Source organism: Gopherus evgoodei, chromosome 2, assembly GCF_007399415.2.
Source record: "Gopherus evgoodei ecotype Sinaloan lineage chromosome 2, rGopEvg1_v1.p, whole genome shotgun sequence".
Classification (NCBI taxonomy): domain Eukaryota; kingdom Metazoa; phylum Chordata; order Testudines; family Testudinidae; genus Gopherus; species Gopherus evgoodei.
Window position 1 is genome coordinate 192,327,069 of NC_044323.1, and position 18,250 is coordinate 192,345,318.

An 18,250-nucleotide genomic window follows, 5' to 3' on the forward strand; every position below is an offset into this window, starting at 1 on the left:
TGGCTTATTTTGGAAAAAAAAAGTTTTGACTGTGGAAAATACTTCCAAAAAGTAATACACAGATTATTTTTGAATAATTTGATCCTTCCTTAGTTACTTTCTTGTGCTTGTTCATCTTAAAAGCTATTGATTGACTATCGTGTAATTTGTTTTGATGCTGGCAAGGTTTGCAAACTGACTATTCAAGTACAAGGTCAGTAATGCATTGAGACACAGAGTGAGCACGTAAGCATTTTTTATTTAATACAAGTCAGTCAAACTATTTCTGTAAGAAATTCTGTTTATTCCAATAAGCAACTCAATCTTGCAGTATAAAATAAGAGTATGATCATTAAACATTGTAAATGATGCCCCTTGCTTTCTCTACTGTGGGAGGGCTCTTATGTGTGAAATATTTATGATAAATAAAAAATATATGTTCTGTTAACACAAAGCAACAATTCTGTTTTGAAGCTAGTGGGTGGATAAAATTCACTCGTTTAAGTTTTTAAAAAAATCTCTTGTATGGAGAGCTGCCACATGCCTCTCATAGATTCCAAATATATGCCATGGCAAATCCCACTAGCTTCAACCACAGGCTTTTTTGTTTTCTGTGCTCTCCTTTGTAACCCTAAGCAAACAGGGTCAATGTCAGAAGTATTTAGAAAACAAGAAGGATATGCTACAGACCAGGCCTACACTTCAGAATTCCACTGTGATATCAGCCACCCTGTGGGCATCATTTTAGATCTTCATTGTAAGTTAACAGTGGACATAGTGAACTGACCATGTGAAACAATGCAGAGTGCTTAAGGTTTCCTGCAAGCTAGTTATTTTGAATTTAATCTAAGATGATGAATTGGTTTTAGTTACAGAATTAAAATTATAAAAAAAAATCTTTACTTTTTCCCCAGGGACTGTTTGTTTTAACTTTTTGAATGCCTATTTTATTTAAAATAGTAAGTAAAGGCTAGAATGTGTTTTCCCCAATGCAGCTAAGAGGCAAGTGGAAAGTTCCAAGACTATTTTCTGGCTATTGTGGTCTGTGCCTGAGTATTTAGAATTCCATACTTTGTTTACATGTAGATGGTCAGTGCTGTTACGTAAAGGCATTGGACTTTCTCTAATTGTAATAGAGTTTGTAGTATTTAATGCGATGTACTGTGTTGAATTTGCAGAAGCATACATAAGTCTTTACTGTAGAGCATATTTAATTGTTTTGGAAACCAATTCTCAAGTAACCTCAGCACAGGGATCATATACCCTTTTTTTTTCTTATTTATGCTGTTCCCTGCTCTTCAACTGAGTGGTAGTGTGTGCGTCTGTTCATGTGCACATTCTACTTCTGTAGTAACTGTAAAGTAATTTTTCACTAACCCTGCAGTATGCCAGTCTCTGCTCTAGAAGAGTGTCTTTATCAGTTGTAGTGGAAGTATATGTATGGTCATTCCACAATTTTTTTGAATATCCATGATATTAATACAAATCTCTCTGCTCTGTTTGGCTACTGCCCTCTGAACCTCCCATTTGGAGGGCAGCAGTCGAAGAGTGTAGGGTGAGAGGATTTTAACCACATTTCACAAACAGTAATTTGAAGGTACTACCTCTAAATGTATAGATCATTGGAGTTTATGGTGTGTAGTAGCAATAATTCCCTCAGCATCACCCTCAGACCTGTATAGTTAGCAACTTATTTTTATAAGAGATCCCTTGTTACGCTGAGGGATGACCTATGACTGTCCACAGAGAAGAGAAATATAATCTACAATCATCTTGCTGGATATATCTATGAAATTTGATAACACTGCTCATGTCTTCTCTGAGAAGCTGCAGTGCTGAACAGAAATGGCCTGGACCAGCTGTGGCCTTTGCTTTTGCACCCAGCCTTGAGGGCTGTCATTATTATTCCCTCTCACCTACCTAATAATCTCACAAGCCTCAGTCATCTTCCCCTTATTAATCAGTACTTCTGTATGAAGGGCTGGTGAGTCTAGCGTTATGCAGTGGGCACCAGCTCTGTGTTTTCTGTGTCAAATATAATAAATAGCACACTTCTAGTGCTTAGCCAAAGTCGTCAACTAGATGAAGAACAGCAGGCTAAGAGCTTGTGGTGATGCTGGCAGAGAGAAATACGTTGAAGAACTTGCCTTGACATTAGCACTACTGATATGCTTGGGCATAGAGCTAGTTAGAAGAATGCAGAAACTTTTTCAGTCTCAATTCTTGTCATTAGAATTTTGAATTTTTGGAAGAATTTGACTACTCTGTAAGCTGGCCAAATAGGATTTTTGAGAAATTTGTTGCAATTTTGAAAAGCCAAAGGACTGTGTTTATGCTCCACTCAGCACTGTTTGCAAGATCAGGCTGCCTAATGCCAGTAGTGTATAGAAATTGCAGTATTACTTCCCTGTTTCTCAAGTCTTTTCAGAAATTGGCATAAAAATGTTAGATACTGAGAGAACAAATGTGAAATTTATAATTATGCATCCACCAGCCTAAGCAGCTAAGTAAACTGGCCTAACCCATCTCCTCCTTCCCCCCCCTCCCCCCATGTAGATAGTACCATCAACCTACTGCTTCTTGGGGAGGGGTTCTCCTGTCAGTGTAGGTAGTGTCTACACTGAAGCACATGTGGTTGTAGTATTTCAGTGAGGACAAGCTGTTAAATCACATGCTCAGCCATACAATAAGAAAACATTTGGATTTTGACAATCATGCTCTTCCTTAAGAATTAAATAGAGATCAAATCAAATGCCTGTTTTGAGAGTGTAATTAATATTTCATGATCAGTTACCCATGATTAAGGCTAAGATTTTGTCATGGATATTTTTAGTGACAACATTATAAATGCTGGATGCAAAGCAGGGTCCCGACTCCAGTTTTGAGAACTCCTGCACTAGGCTAACAGAGTTTTGAAAATCTCTCGCTTAAATTTGTTTGACTATTCCAAATCTACTTTTCCCCTTACAATGTTGTTAAACAAGAAACTAAATCAAATGAGCAAGTTCAGCTCTTTAAGGTAAGATAGGAGCAGTACTGCTTGGTTGTAGAGGGTACCTCATAAGTATGTTTGGAAGATGTAAAAATACAGCATTGCTCCAGGAATTGCTGCCTCTTTTTTAAAAAAAAAACAAAAAAAACAAAAAACTGTTCAGATTTCTCCTTTTCTGTGCATGCTGGAATTCCTACAGCTCTCTCCCCCTTATTTTTGAAGTTGACACAATTGGTGCACAACCTTTCAGGAGTGTTCAGAATGCATTGCCTACAGTTGCTGGCCAGTTCCACTGGCCCTTGCTGAGAAGTGCAGGACCATAATTTCACCTCCTTCCTACTGCTTTCGGGGTGGTTGCCCACCAGGGCGATGGAGGGGCTCTTTATGCCCATCTCCCTTGCACAGCCACATTGTCACAGTCGGGCCTGATATTTTGTTTAAAGTAGGTATTGTAGTAATCGTGGGATAAAGTCTATGGAATACTCCATGCCATAGTTTATTGCCAAAATTACCACATTTTGCAAAAGGATTCTTTCTTTTTTTGGCAAAGATTATACGGCTCCTTTTTTTTCCTACACAATATATCTTAGGTTACTGCAGCAAAAAAAAACTTCTCTCTTTCACTACTGTAAGTGGCACATACCATTTCCCTCACCTGAAGGAAAAAAAGAATTCAGCTGACTGTAACACTGATTTTCATGATGGAATATTTTTCTTTAATGTTTAACTTGTAGCTTTCTTATAAACCAATATTGAAATGCAGTTTAGCAGACCTTTTATTAATAATTCCATAGATCATACCTAATAAGTAGCTCTGTCATTAATATATATTATCATATACGCAGACTTTGGAAAAGGAATTCATGGCTGCTGTTGATTGATATTGCTCAAATATAGACACTATATTTTCCATTGTACATTTTTGCTGAATTTTTAAATGGTTTTTTACACCATAAAAATGTAAAGGAAAAATTAAATGCATGATTTCATTGCTAAACTAAAAGCATACAGAAAAGATGCACACTTTTTATAGCTTGTGTTGAGAGAAGCTACTTTTGTGGCACAAATGCCCTTCTTTGTTTCTTACAAATAACTGTATTCATTGACACAAAGCACAACTGTTATAAAAGTATTAGTATGCAGATGCTCTGCTGTTTTGTTAATGCATTTAATTAAATACAGTATCACTATTGTTTTTCTCCTTAGTTGAATTTGTACAATGGTATAGAATCTAAACCAGTGTTAAATAATTTAAAATTAGTTATTGTTTCTGTTGCTTGCAAAACCACATCTTGCTTCACTCCATCAAGAAAACTATGGTGATAAACTAACAAAATCTGGTAAAGCTTTGATCCTTCAAGGCACCAATGCGTAAGTACCCTGGGAATATTCAGCATAAAAATAAATACACTACAGAAAGCAAAAGAACATAGCTGCAATATTTTTAATATACAGGCTTCTTTTTTCAGTTCAGAAAGCCTTAATTGATCAGGGATAAAATTATATTTAAGCAGCAGCAATGAAGACAATTTTTAATAATTTTTAATTGGAGGGAAGAACTGAATTTCCTTTCTAGCTAGTTGATATATTTTCAATTCAGGTAATAGCCAAAATTGCATACCTTACACATTAGCCTTCTCCAGAAAGTTAAATTGTAGCTTATTTACTAATTTAAATATGTCAGGTTATAATTTTTTGTAGGTCTGTATTTGCAGATTAATTCTGTCATACAGATAAAATTACTCCAAGCAGATGAATTTTATTGCCTAGTGTTTGCAATATGATCAGTTGTGCCTTGTTCTGAATCCATCCTTAATAAAACTACTTTAATACACATTATTTTTAAAAAAGAAAGATAACCCCAGAATGCTCTTCTAAAGTGTTGGGTTGAATCAGCAAAGGGCAAGCACTTAGAAAAGCACACATCACAGCATAGTCAGAGCCAGATCCCTTCTCAGTGCAACAACTACCCAATCAAATTGTAGAATTTCATGAGGTAATCAAGACATCAAAAATACCATATGCCCAGTTATTCCTGATCCTACTGAAGTGAGTGGAAGTTTTGTCAATGACTTGAGTCTATTTCCTCATCCTGATCCCAGATGAATAATCACTTCTAATAATGTTTCTTTGCAATCAATCAGAAACCTCATTTATTTCTTACCAAAAAAAAAGCCAACTGTGACTGACAGCTGAAGAACTTGCCTGAGTTACTAATTTACTACTACTCTTCATTGGAAATTAGCTTGATTTTGCAGTACATAGTCTACACCAACTCACATTTTTCAATGGAAGTGGGAGCTGCTGAGTGTCCCAGCATGGGTAGACAGACTTGAGCCAGTGCACTAAAAATAGCAGTGTGGACATAGCTGGCGCTTGGACCCAGGAAGGTCAGCCAGGGTGGCTTGGCTCAGGTAGCCAGCCTGAGCTGCCATCAGGGCTGTACCTTTAAGCTGAGCAAGTGTAAGCCTATCCATTGCTGAAAACCATATCTCCCAGCTGCAGTGTAAGACATGCCCTCTGACTTCCAAATAGCATACTGAAGCACATTAGAATGTAACCCAACTTAGAAAAGTTGGCATGAGTGTAATGTTTGTCATTTTACTAAACAGCAACAGGCTGGGCCCTTCACTGAGGTGGTGTGAGGGAAAAGGAGGGTAAGATGTTTCTTACAAGCAGACCTGCAAGTATAACTAACATGAGATCAGCTAATCATATTGCCATTCACGTAGTCTTAAGTGAAAACCTGTTTGCATTCCCCCATCCCCTCTTCAATATGTGGTTTTTACATTTGGAAGAAATGGGGAAATAAATCAGGCAGAGAGGTTTTTCTTTTTAAGTAGTGTAGCTCAGATTCAATGGAGATTTGTACGTTAAAGAATTCTAATAGACTCATACAGTGGGAGTTCCATCCTGTACAACATTGAGCTTAGAAAAGTTGTAATGTCATGCAAAGAGGGGTTGAAGTGGAAACACAGCCCCAGTCTTTTTATGGTCCTATACTGTGGTCTTTAGAAATAGTGAGAAGAGTGGTCAATGTAAAGAATTTCTCACCTTACATCAAGTAGAGATGGCAATTGGAGACATTGACAATGAAGCAGAGTTATCACCTACAACAAACATTGAGGTGATTTGATAGGTTAATAAAAACAGCTGCTGTGTGTTGTAAATGATTGCAATTAGCCTATTTCCAAAGACTTTTAATTATAAACATACTGACCACTGTTCTAATTTTAAAACCTAAAAGAAGTCATGTAGTCCCAGTGCAAGTTAAATGTGAGAACACAGTTCAGTTGCAAGATAGATTAATTCGCTGAAAGGCATTTGGAGAGAGAGAACATATTCTATGGATTTTGCATGAAACAACTCACTCAAGACAAGTGAAAGAAAGCAGCATTGTTCCAGTGCTCTGTTTTTCATAGGCCTGTATTCATCTCTCATTCTTGTTGTTTGTAGGAGAGGCAGATGTGAACCAGAACAATGGGACCTCCACTAAGAGCACAGCGGTGACAGACTCCAAGGGCACAGCAGACTCAAAGAATGCCTGGAAGGAGGCCAACCCAGCTGACACGGTTGGTCGCCCCCACTTGATCCGCCTCTTTTCCCGAGATGCCCCAGGAAGGGAGGACAACACCTTCAAAGATCGGCCTTCAGAGTCAGACGAGCTACAGACCATTCAAGAGGACAGTGCTGCAACTTCAGAGAACTCGGATTTGATGGCTTCACAGAAACGCTCCTCTTTCCGGCACGGATCAAAAATGGCAACTGCAAGCACCATAGACCATGCTAGACATGGATCTCCAAGGCACAGAGACTCGGGTCTACTTGACTCGCTGGGCAGATTCTTTGGAGGTGAAAAACAAGTTCCCAGGAGGGGCTCGGGCAAGGTGAGCTCTGAGGAATAGAACAGCTACAGCAACATAAAATACAAATTAAAAAGGAAAGGGTAGGAGAAAAAAAGAAAGGTGAACTAGGTAACCACCATAGAGCAAGAGTTGATTTAGCTAGCAGGAAGGTATTACATATGTCTGATATGATGTTTGGCTTCAATAAGAAATACAATAGCATAGCACTAGAACATGTTATGAGCTTGCGACAGAGCACATTTATCAGTTTCTAGGCAGAACCACTCTTCCAGTGTCTGGAAATCAAGAGTATTTATAAATCAGGGTGTGGCTCTGGAGACCTTCCTGAGAGACTTGTGAACATTTTATAAGTGGTGTATTATCTGTATATTGAACAACTTAGGAGAAGCTTCAGGCTGCTTTTTGTTTTTTTTCTTTCAAGACCATTTTATCTCATATTTCTCAAAACTAACAGGCACAGAAGCATGAGAATCTTATGACTGTTCTGCACTAGTACTGGGGATGAACTTGAAAATGGGTCTTCTTCCTTCTCTAATTTCTATGAGTGATTCTTTTGTTGGAGTCTGCCTCACCAGTCTGTACTGTAATATCAGCACAGCTTTGTAAGACATGTGAATGTGGTTGCTGATGGGATAGTGTTTCAGAAATTCTCTGGAAACATGAACTTCCTATGGTCAAGCTATTTGATCCTGAGTGCAAGGGAGGAGAAGGAATAAATCACAATTGTACCTTCAAACATCTGTGTATTGAATACCAGAACTTCTGTGACCTCTGAGTGTTAACAATTATGAAATTTAGCATAAGAAAACATCCCACTCATGCAGGAAATAGAGGTGCTGAGATGTAGAAAGTAGTGTATACTCCTGCCCATTCCAGGATTAGTATACAGTTTTATAAGGGTGCTGATATTTCCTTAAAGCTTTGGTTCCTTGATCTGTTGTTTGAGCTTTAAATTTAAAGTTTGCATAGTCTGTTGTTGTATGAATGTAACAGATCAGTATGTCTTGATTTGTTTTTGATCTGTTTTTTGCTACAGTAATCTAGAGTAGGTACTTTGCTTTAAGAAAATATCACATTGGTGGGTAGCCAAAGAAGTGAAAGTTCATCCCTATGTGCCATGTAGTACAAAATACTCACTTTGGGGGCAGTTTCTTATAATCCTCTTCCCTCAATGAAAATTTGCAAGTAATAACCTGCTGTTGGGAGCACCACAGATACATTAAATTAGCTAATAAACTAAACAGCTGTAATCCCATTTTGCTGTGCAAAGCAGTTGAGAAGTTCAGATCATAATAAAACCATACTCATCAAATCACAATTTTTTTTAATCAAACATACTTAGAAGCTATACGTCACGTGTACAGTAAGAGCTTGCATTAATTTCCATTAGCAATAGGGCCTAGTGTGTCAGATACTGGACTGGGAGTCAGGTTCTATTCCTGGACCTACCATTGACTTAGAGGAACAGAGATGTTAAATGACTCACCTATCTGTAAATGAGGGATTATGATGTTTGCCCACCTATGAAAAACTATGTAAGGGTAAAACATTGCAACTGTGCAGTGAGCAGTCATTGTCTTGCTGAGGGGGAAATTCTTTTCTTAGAATCCCTTGGTGAGTTTCTTTCATTGCAACAGGCATGAGTCACTCCTGATATTGATGGTGATTTGAAATGGATTTGAAATGTGGTTGGCTAGCTTCAACTCTTGCTATTAATGTGTAATTACAGCACTGAGTTATCTAAAAACCAGTATATTAATTCTCTTTATATATCAGGGGATCAGTGTAAAATAGTATTAGAATCTGCATGCAGAAAAAATAAAGCAGGTATTTTTTGTGTAGCAATAAAAATGAAATCAATTTTCAGTGGTGGTGGTAGTGATCTAAATTGGGTGCAAATTGTAGATTTCTGTTTTTACCAATCATTGTGAATCTATTTACCTTGAGGAGTTAGTATATAGCATGTACTAGACAATGAAGTTTCTTCTCTCTTGTATCTTGGTTGATCTTCAGTGCTCTGTCAGATTAAGGGCAGGAATGACTGGAGTGGAAAATCTCAACAGCAAACTGTGTCCGCAGAGCAAAACAAAGCTTTCTGCATGAGTCCAAACAATTTTTAAGCCGTGAATAAAACTGCTTTTTTAAATAAGTGCTTTTAATGTTTTAAAGTGCTGCCTTACAGAGGTAAGCTGTAAGCACATAGGAACTAGCATCTTGGCCAAAGTCAGTGATAATCTTTGAACTAGCAACACTGAGCTCTAGTGCCAAAGCACTAGAAACAATAACACTGATGAATAAAAACATATTATAGGAATCCACTCCAGGAATCCAACAAGTTCCCTGGCCTTTTGTTTCAATTAATGTTTCAGAAAGCTTAAAATCAATGTCATACAGTCATCTCAAATAGTTTGGGTGTCAGGAAAGGTTTGTGCTCCATATGTTTGTGTATAAATAAGAGGAGATCTAGATGTCTGATATTCTCATTTGTATGGAAAACCAAAAGAAATTAATTGCTGAATTATATAGAATGGTAGAAGAAGACTGAGTGCACCCTGAAAGCATTTAAAAAAAAAAGCCCAAAAGAACTCAGCCATTTTCCAGATCTGCTGCGTAAGATATTGCAGAAGATGCTTCCTAGAGTGAATTGTAAGGGGAAATAAAAGGTATTTTGGGGGCTGTGTTTATGTTGCTTGAATTAGTTTTGTAACAAGTGTGCAGCTTTGTGCGTTTAAGAGCTGTTCTGCTGCTGCCTTTGTTATGGTCTCTCCCTAACTACTGCCATCTCATGCACCACTAGGAGCATATATCTGAACTGCCCACACCAGTAGATACTGGAATGTAGAGAAAACAGTTGTTCTTTGTGCAGACTGAGGGCTGACATTCAGGCATAATACATTATAAATTCCTCATGGAGGCATATTCTTCTTAGACCAATGGGTGACAAGTACATAATATTCTTTATTGTTTAAAGAGAGGTGGGATGGGAACAAAATAATCTGTTTTGTGGCCTCCAGAGAACAAGTTCTCCCTTACCCTGGAATTTTGGAGCTGTGTTATGGAAGGTGGGAGTTCTGGGGGACTAAAATAAAAATAGACCCTCTAGAATGTAAGGAGAGATTGTCTCCTTTCAGTGGCAACAGCTGTTTGCCATTTTTTTTCTTCCTTCTACCAAGATTTTTGATAGCTGAAGCATATCAATCTCACGCACGTGACTTTTGTATTTTTTTTAAGTAAAAATAATCCTAATGAAGCCAGTGTTACGTAATCATATAGGGCCCGAATCTGCTGTGCTTGTGGCAGAATCATTATCACTACTGGTGGAGTAAGGCTAAGTAAGGATGACGGAATCAAGGCCCTACAAAAATACTCAATGCAAGACAAAGTTTCTTTGAGGTGTTAGTGGTAGCTAGTAGTAGTGTTTCCTTTTTCATCTCTATAGAATTTAACAGGGCAAATTTCAATTTTTAAAATGGATTAAAACAATTTGGAACAGTCAGGATGATCAGATCTGTCCAATCCCCATTTAAAGTTTATGCTTACAATGTGCTTTTTCAAAAGACTAAATTTGCAAATTACATTATCAGAATTTTTATTTCTTGATTTTAATGGCGAAATTATTGTGTTTTCTACATCTTGGATTGTTAGCCAGTAACTTTTATACCCCAAACTTTTAACATTATCTGCTAGCCTAATAAACTTGAACTAGGTTTGTATGGTATGGTGGAACCTATGAAAAACACCTTAAATAATAACTCAAGGGCCAGACTTGATTACTAATACAGCCTTTGGCATTTCACAGCCATGTGTATCTGCTGTTTGCATTACTGCTCAGTAAGTACACATTTTTACATTCACACTCATGTGCTATCTGCATAGGACCTACATTTCTCACATAGCCAAAGGAAGTTACAGGGGTGTAAAGAATACAGCATCAGGACATAGGCTTTCCTTTCCCAATGTGTGAAGCAGTATGTAGAGTATTTATTACATTGAGCTCATTGATAAATTGGGCAAAATAGTGGTTTTAATACTGCAAACAAAGTTTGTTCACCAAGGAATGCCCAGCAGAAATCTTCAAATAATAAATGTACATAGATTTGTTAGAATCACAGCTATTTAATTGTGTTCTTTTAACAGAAAAATCCTTTTATTCCATATCTCAATGCGTAAACCCCACCCTACTGTCTCTCTTGTTCAAGAGTCTAACACAATACACCCAGTGCACTGAGGGTCTGGAAAAATATCAGCTCAGTCTATGCTTGTTCTAATTTAAAGTTGTGTTATCATAATGAGCAACAGACTTCCAAAGTATAGTAAATGCTCAGATTGTAATTATTTACTGTGACCTTCCTCTTAATTCTTAGTTGTCTTGGGGGGAAAATCCTCTTGTGTTATCCACTGTTTTTGTACGCTGACCTCATGTATAAATGATGGGCTTGTTAAAAAAAAAAAAAGTATTTAATGTATTCAATGATGCCAGCTTTATGGAGGCTGTAATATAACATTATTTTGTTTTTCATCTTTTGCTTTATATGTGCTTCAACATTTATATTCATTTATTAAAATCACAGATCTGGTGTACTAATTCCTTAGTTTTTTTTTAACTATCTTATTGTATTAACAATGCAGCTAAGTCCCTTTAATTTTTACTCATTATATACTGTGATACATATGAAATGGTCACCAGCATCAGGGGACAGAAAAAGATAAGCTGCTTAAGTTGGTGGATCTAACAGTCAAAACTCATTAATGAGAGAGGCTGAATATTAGATTTAGCTGAGCTCCAGGAAAAAATCAGTGTGAATTAGGAATGTGTACGTTTTTGGTGAATATCATGGGACTACTCATGTTCAAGAAGTCATATTTCTAATTTACCTTCGTCAGAGCAGGATTGGGTCCTTATTTAGTAAAGATTGCCATCTCAGCACACTGGAGTGATTGGTGAGGGAGTTGGAGGCACTCTTGGTGGAACATTCCAGAGTTATTTCTCTTTGGAAAATATTAAAATACAGTGAATGTATACTCAGCAAAAGAACACACAGAATGATTGACAATGGGGTGCTCGGACTTTTGTACTGGTGACACCCTTCACACAGCAAGCCTCTGAGTGCGCCCCTCCCCCCCCGCCACATTAAAAACACTTTTTAAAACCATTATAAATGCTGGAGGCAAAGCGGGGTTTGGGGTGGAGGCTGACAGTTCCCAACCCCCAGTTTGCTAACCTCTGATCTACAGTGAATAAATGCATGTTGTCTGGGCTGCCACTTCTGTTTAGGGATTCATATCATTTGTAATTTTGGTACCAGCACCATTTCAGATTTGCTCTGTAGTTGTCTGGTTTCTATTTTTATATTGCAAGTCAGAGGCAATTCTCATTATCATGTATTAAATTACATAAAACATTACATATTGATGGCAACTACTGCAAATTATCAGGCAAGGGAAAAGATACGCTGCAGTATACAAAAATGTAGCACAAGCCAACAACTAAGGAGAGCAGGTGGGAGCATGACAACTGCATTTTGTTTGTGCCTATGAACGATTTGACTTGTATTAGAAATTGCCAAGATTATTACCCAGAGCAAGTACTATTTGGAAACCAGACTAGAGGAGGAGGGGTTGAAAATCAAGAATTGTTTGAATGGATAATTTTGAAAACATGACAGACTGCAAGAGTACATTTGGCTATACACACATTTTACATTTGATCTAAATCTATGCTTCCTGCTCTGTGAATTGTTTCCTCTTTCTCTGAAGCTCAACAATGTATTCCATAAGCTATTCTTTGACATAGTTCTGCCCGAACAACCATGATACTCCAAAAAATTTTTAAGATCTGGCTCCCTTTGTCTTGAGCCCTCTGCCAGTAACCTTTATCATCATCATCCTCATCACATCCCTCCAGAAGAATAAATTGACCTCTATTAGTATCTGATTGGAACAAAGGCTTTTACTTGGTCACTTTTGTTGTCAGATCAGTGATACAGCGTCAGCACCTGAGCCAGGGTATTCAGTAGAGGGCCTCTGGAACTCATTCTGATGTTTTGCCAGATGCTCGGCCTGCTTTCAGGAAGCAAAGCAAGACTTGACCAGGCTCTGTCACCCAACCAAGTATGAGGATATATTGATTTTATTTTGCTATGATATACCCAGTGTTTGAGGCATTTATATTTAAATAAATACACAGAACCCTCTGCAGAGCAACAGTAACCTTCCTGAAAGGTGAACAAACTATACACACAAAGGGTGAATATCACCCTGTGTAGAGGGCTTGGGTACAAACTAATTCCATTCAAGATCAAATGGTGAGATTTATGTGATACAAAAGACTTCTCTATACAGGAGTGAATTTCACCCATTATGCACTAGAGGGCATCATCCAGTACGCTCTTTGCTCCTTAATTCAGGCATAAATTAACCCTACTGTTGTAGTGTAGACTAGATTAAATGGTATTTTCTACTCACTAGCCCAGCTGACCACCGCGGTATCTGACTATAGTAGTTCTTCATTATTTGCTGTGTCCCCAGTTTTTATAATCAATTATTCTTCTCTCAGATGCCACAGCACCTTCCATCCCAGGATCGCAAAGAAAATGACCTTACCCTGCAGCACTCTTGTGAGGTAGATATTAGTAACCTATGGAGAAAACTCAGAGGTTAAATGAGTTGGCCAAGGTCATGCCACAAGCCTGCAGTAGTCAAGAATCCAGACCAGGTTTCCTGCCCTTTAGTACCATGATTGTAGGTATAATTAGCAAAGTTTTCTAGCTTTCATTTGAAATTTTCATCCAAGTTTTTTACATGTACTGTTTTATAAAACTCTGAAATTCCAGGCCTTAACTAGGCCCTGATAATACCCACTGTCCAGCCAGAAATGTTGCTTTTCAGAGCTACTCATTTTATATTTGAGTAATTGAGTTCAGCTTTCCATCCAATAATTTTTTTTTCCTTTAACTCTTTTACTAGAACCTCCATGCTGTTGCAAGTTTTCTCTGTTGAAGCAATTTGACAATGACCATGAAATACACTGTTACATTGTGTAGAGAGATAGAATGCTTGATCCCTACCTGTTTAACAAACCCCGTCTCTGTAGTTCCCCTCTTTCATTTACAGTTGTCAAAATACCTTTGGGCAGCTAAAAGCATAATCAAGTTCTCACCAATATTTTTCACACTCCTAAAACCACATGGATAGTAGAAAACAAGCCTGGGTAAAACTAGGTAGCTGAAACAGTGGGGGTGGGCGGCACAGAGAGAAATGCTAGCATTTTCTAGGTGCCAGGTTCAACTCTCAAACATTTTCTGGATGAATGAATTATTCAAGATTCATCGCAAAGTAACACTGTCAAAGCAACAATGTTCAAATGGTTCACAAAGCAAATATTAAAACTTGTAGTGTCCCATGTAATCCATAATGAACTGTGGAACAACAGAGTTAAGTGAAAATGTGACTCAGGATCATCACTATCACCTTTCTGCCTGTCTGTTTCTGCAGTCAACTGTATTACTGTTAACTCTGTCATCATCTTTCTCTATCATTTATTCTCTCCACCTATCTTTTTGGCTCTATATCATCTCATCTTTCCCAGGAAGATAAATATTCATTACTGGGCTAGGCTTTAAAGATCCTAAAGTCATCTTATTTCTCTTGCAAATGACCTGCTGTGCCACCTTGTGGAAGTCACTTTACCTATCTCAGTTTCCTCAAACCAGGATGATAATGTGCTTACCCACCTCACTGGGGAGTTGTGGGGCTCAGTGAGTTAATTTTTGTAAAGAAGTGAAAGATGAAATAAATGATATAATTGTTAACCTTTATTTTATGTCAGTTTCAGGCCTGCAGGTGGAGAAAAGAGCAGCATCCTGCTGACACACTGAAATACTATGCTTGCAGTGTCTTCACTAGATTTTTGTCAAAGACAAACCACAAACATTTGTGGAGTGTCTAGAATAGCATCTGCAAAGGTATTAGCAAACAAATTAATTGGCACTCAAGTTAAAATGAGAGCACCACCTTTTGTCTAAATGGACCCATAGTTCTGTAATGCTGATATGTAAAGCAGTAGGGGTTCAGCCTCATCTAAAATCAATGCCATCCCACTGTTCCCTCATTAAGGGAGCTAAACAACAGTCAGGGGGTAAAGGTCCTGAAATGCAGTACCAACTTCTACTATTTGCAACCAAAATGAATGCTGAGCCCATTGTCACCTGTGCCCAAGCCTTGGGGTGGCAGCAAATTTTTGGTGCTGCTAAGGAGACTGGGCCATATTTTCCATGAAGGAAATAGGTGTTCTTATCGAAATGTAGTGTGTGCACACTGAGCATGCTGACACCTGAATTCACATGTTCAAAATGAGTATTTCTAATCTGCATCTACCCACAGGCAAACACAAGTTTGTCAAGGTAAGCACTAAGTGAAGGAATGACTAAGGAGCTCAGGTTTGGGCACCAAGTTTCACCCTATTCACACATGCACAATTCCTCTCTGTAAATCTCTATTCAGGAATCAAGGATTTGGCATTATGTTTTGAGGTGGGCCTAATGTACAAAGTTCAAATCTGAATCTAAACTCTCTGGAGGAGAATTTGGATCCAGGGTTTAATTCAGTTAGCTCAGGTTTAATACAATGTTTGAACCAAACTTCCCCGAAGTTCAGAAGCACATTCTATATGGCTGTATTATAAGTTAAGGTGAAATTCACCCTTGTACAGAAGACCAGCATAAATCCTGTCCACCACTTAAACACCTCAGAGCTGATTTTATTCCATTAATCACTGTCAATATAAATTTCTTGTTGGGTTTAACCATTAGCTACTGCACATTTCATAAGCGGGTTTGATACTAATGGTAGAGATCCATGCATCTTGTTCATAACTTTTACTACACTCTTGGGTAATATGACACATTAGATACTTGTTGCCAATAAGCAATTCCATTGTTGCTTTCACTCTGAGTGAAGGCCATCACCTTTACTTTTCCTGTTTGATGAACTTTAGATCAGCTTTTTTGTGTTTCTTACACATACCATAATGGAAACAAAGTCTGACATTCTTTAGCAAATTTTACCTTTCAATACAGGATCATCAGCCAACAAAAGGAAAAGATAATTAATTCTATGTGTACTATATAATCTACAAGAGTGAAAACACTTGAATTCAACACTTAGACTCACTCCTAATATATTATATTCTTTCAATGTAAGATGGAATCTCAACTATATATATTCCTGTATGGCTCAAAGATCTGAGGGGTTTTTAATTTTCCCAAATTACACAAAACACTCACCTTAAGCACCAGAAAGATGATTTGGATTCATTGCACTGCTTAATGAAAACAGAAAAAGACCAACAACTTTCAGTCTGTAAGGATATTACTACCTCCAGCATAGCTACTTAGATTGTTTGCCCAGTATTAAGAACACTTGAGTGATTTTCTCAATCATGGACATTTGCTGCAAAAAAATTCCCTAATCTTCCCAAGAAACATTAATGATACAATAAAATAGACTAAACTGACGGCAACTTTGGGGAAATCTTTTAAAGTATTCGTTAAGAATGTTCTAACATCAAAGATGGACACTAATCATCACTTGATTATAACAGGCTTCTGTAGTGTTTCCTATCACACAAGGTGTGATAACCCCACTGGTCCCTTTCATTACAGCAAATCTGTTGAGTTCAGTATACTGTGAGAGGCAGCTTTCCTTTGATCCACTTTATTAGGTATAACAATCCATTCTCACATTTTCTTTAGATAACATACTGGTACTTTTCCCCCTGCCTGATTCACTTGTGCAAGTCTCTGATTTGGAAAGTCAGCTCACCCTGACTTTTATGCAATTTTTTCCCCAAAAATGAACCCATCAAAGGCCCTTCCCCCCCAAAAGGCATTAAAACTGCACTCCAAAGCACAAATAAAGTTTAGCAGAGATCTCTGCGGCAAAGGGTCTCACTAGCCCGATTGAGTCCACTGATGATAACCCAGAGTGCATAATTCTATAACTTCTAAATGCCATGGATTTATTTCATCAATTGTACTGAAACCTGTAGCACTATTGATACTGGATTTGGGGATGTTTTCAGCCATTCAGGAAGCACCCACTGACTTGCACAGAGGGGGAAATATTTGAATAGGTAAGTTTAAATGACTAATGCTGAATACTACCCACAGACTTATTAACAGGTACATGCTGCACAGAAATCTGTTTAACTCAGTATTTGCTGTGCAGTTCAACCTCTAACATTTTAGGTCAAATATTAGTCTTCTGAAAATCAAGCCACTTACTTTACTTTTAGCCACAAACTCAAGTTGGCATGTGTCCCTTGACTTATTGTGCTATTGCCCCTTTCGTGGCTTTTTGGCTATTCAGGAACTGTCTTACACCATGTTTATATAGTGCCTAGCACAATGGGACTCCAATTTCAGTTGGGGGGTCTCTAGATGCTACATTAATAAAAATAATAATACTACAGCTTCTTGCAGAATATACACAACTCTAAACAGGCTTGCACTATGAGAGCCTCTAGCCACTCTCACCCACGACCCATTTTCACTTATAAGATTAGTTGAAAATGAGTCCTGGGAAGTTGTAGCTGACAAGTTTCTATATTACAATAAAATCTCTTGCTCAGGATTTAAGCCTATTTCATGTTCTTTATTTAAACTGGTGACAGCAGAGATGTTAGTAAGAGAGCATTCTTAAATCTATTTGACAAAACAAAACAAATTAGTTACTCATTAAACTGCCAGTTGCAGAGGATTGAGGAGCTAGACAGCACAGGGGGTTAGTAATAGAGCATTTCACTTCTAAATTGTTAGGTCATACCCACCCTAGGGAGAGATTATACTGCAAGGATGTCAGCTCCCTTAACATCAGTGGGAGCAGAGAGTGCTCAGTCTTTCATAGAAGATTAATAAGACCAACTTAAATAACAGCAAATAATTGTTGCTATATGTGTGATAGCCCATATAAAATGAACTGGAAGTATCAATTCAGTCTCTCATGGGCATGTATCTTCATCACAAATTGAGTCCCTTTCAAGCAGATTAATTTTTAAATAAAAACATAACACCAGTAAAATGATTTTAAAGCAGTTTCCTCTGAAAAGGACCTTGTCATGCAAATTTGGCCTCAAGTAAAAAAGTTATTTCAAAACATACAGCCGATTGAAAGATTTCCAGGAGTGTTTTTGTTCTTTTTAATTCCAAAGTTACATTTTCCTTCAGTGTTCAAAGCTCATGCTAATGATACTGTGCTAATGCATGAGAGCTATAACGTGAAATTTCCAGGAAACTGACTACAATCTACAGTTCACAAATTCCAAGGCCAGAAGGGACCATTGTAATCTACTCTGACCTCCTCTATAACACAGACCATAGAACTTCCCCCAAGTAATTCCTAGAGCAGATCTTTT

The 18,250-nt window shown here is 37.7% G+C and overlaps 1 protein-coding gene across 3 annotated transcripts in view; it reads left to right on the top strand.

Annotated features, from left to right (window-relative positions):
• The window catches only part of MBP (myelin basic protein), a 170,106-nt gene that overhangs the window by 131,405 nt on the left and 20,451 nt on the right, over positions 1 to 18,250 (top strand). For all 3 annotated transcript variants that reach the window (XM_030552607.1, XM_030552608.1, XM_030552609.1), the window contains one exon: positions 6,428 to 6,858. In XM_030552607.1, the coding sequence (XP_030408467.1) occupies positions 6,428 to 6,858 (431 nt within the window). The remainder of the gene's footprint in view (positions 1 to 6,427; positions 6,859 to 18,250) is intronic.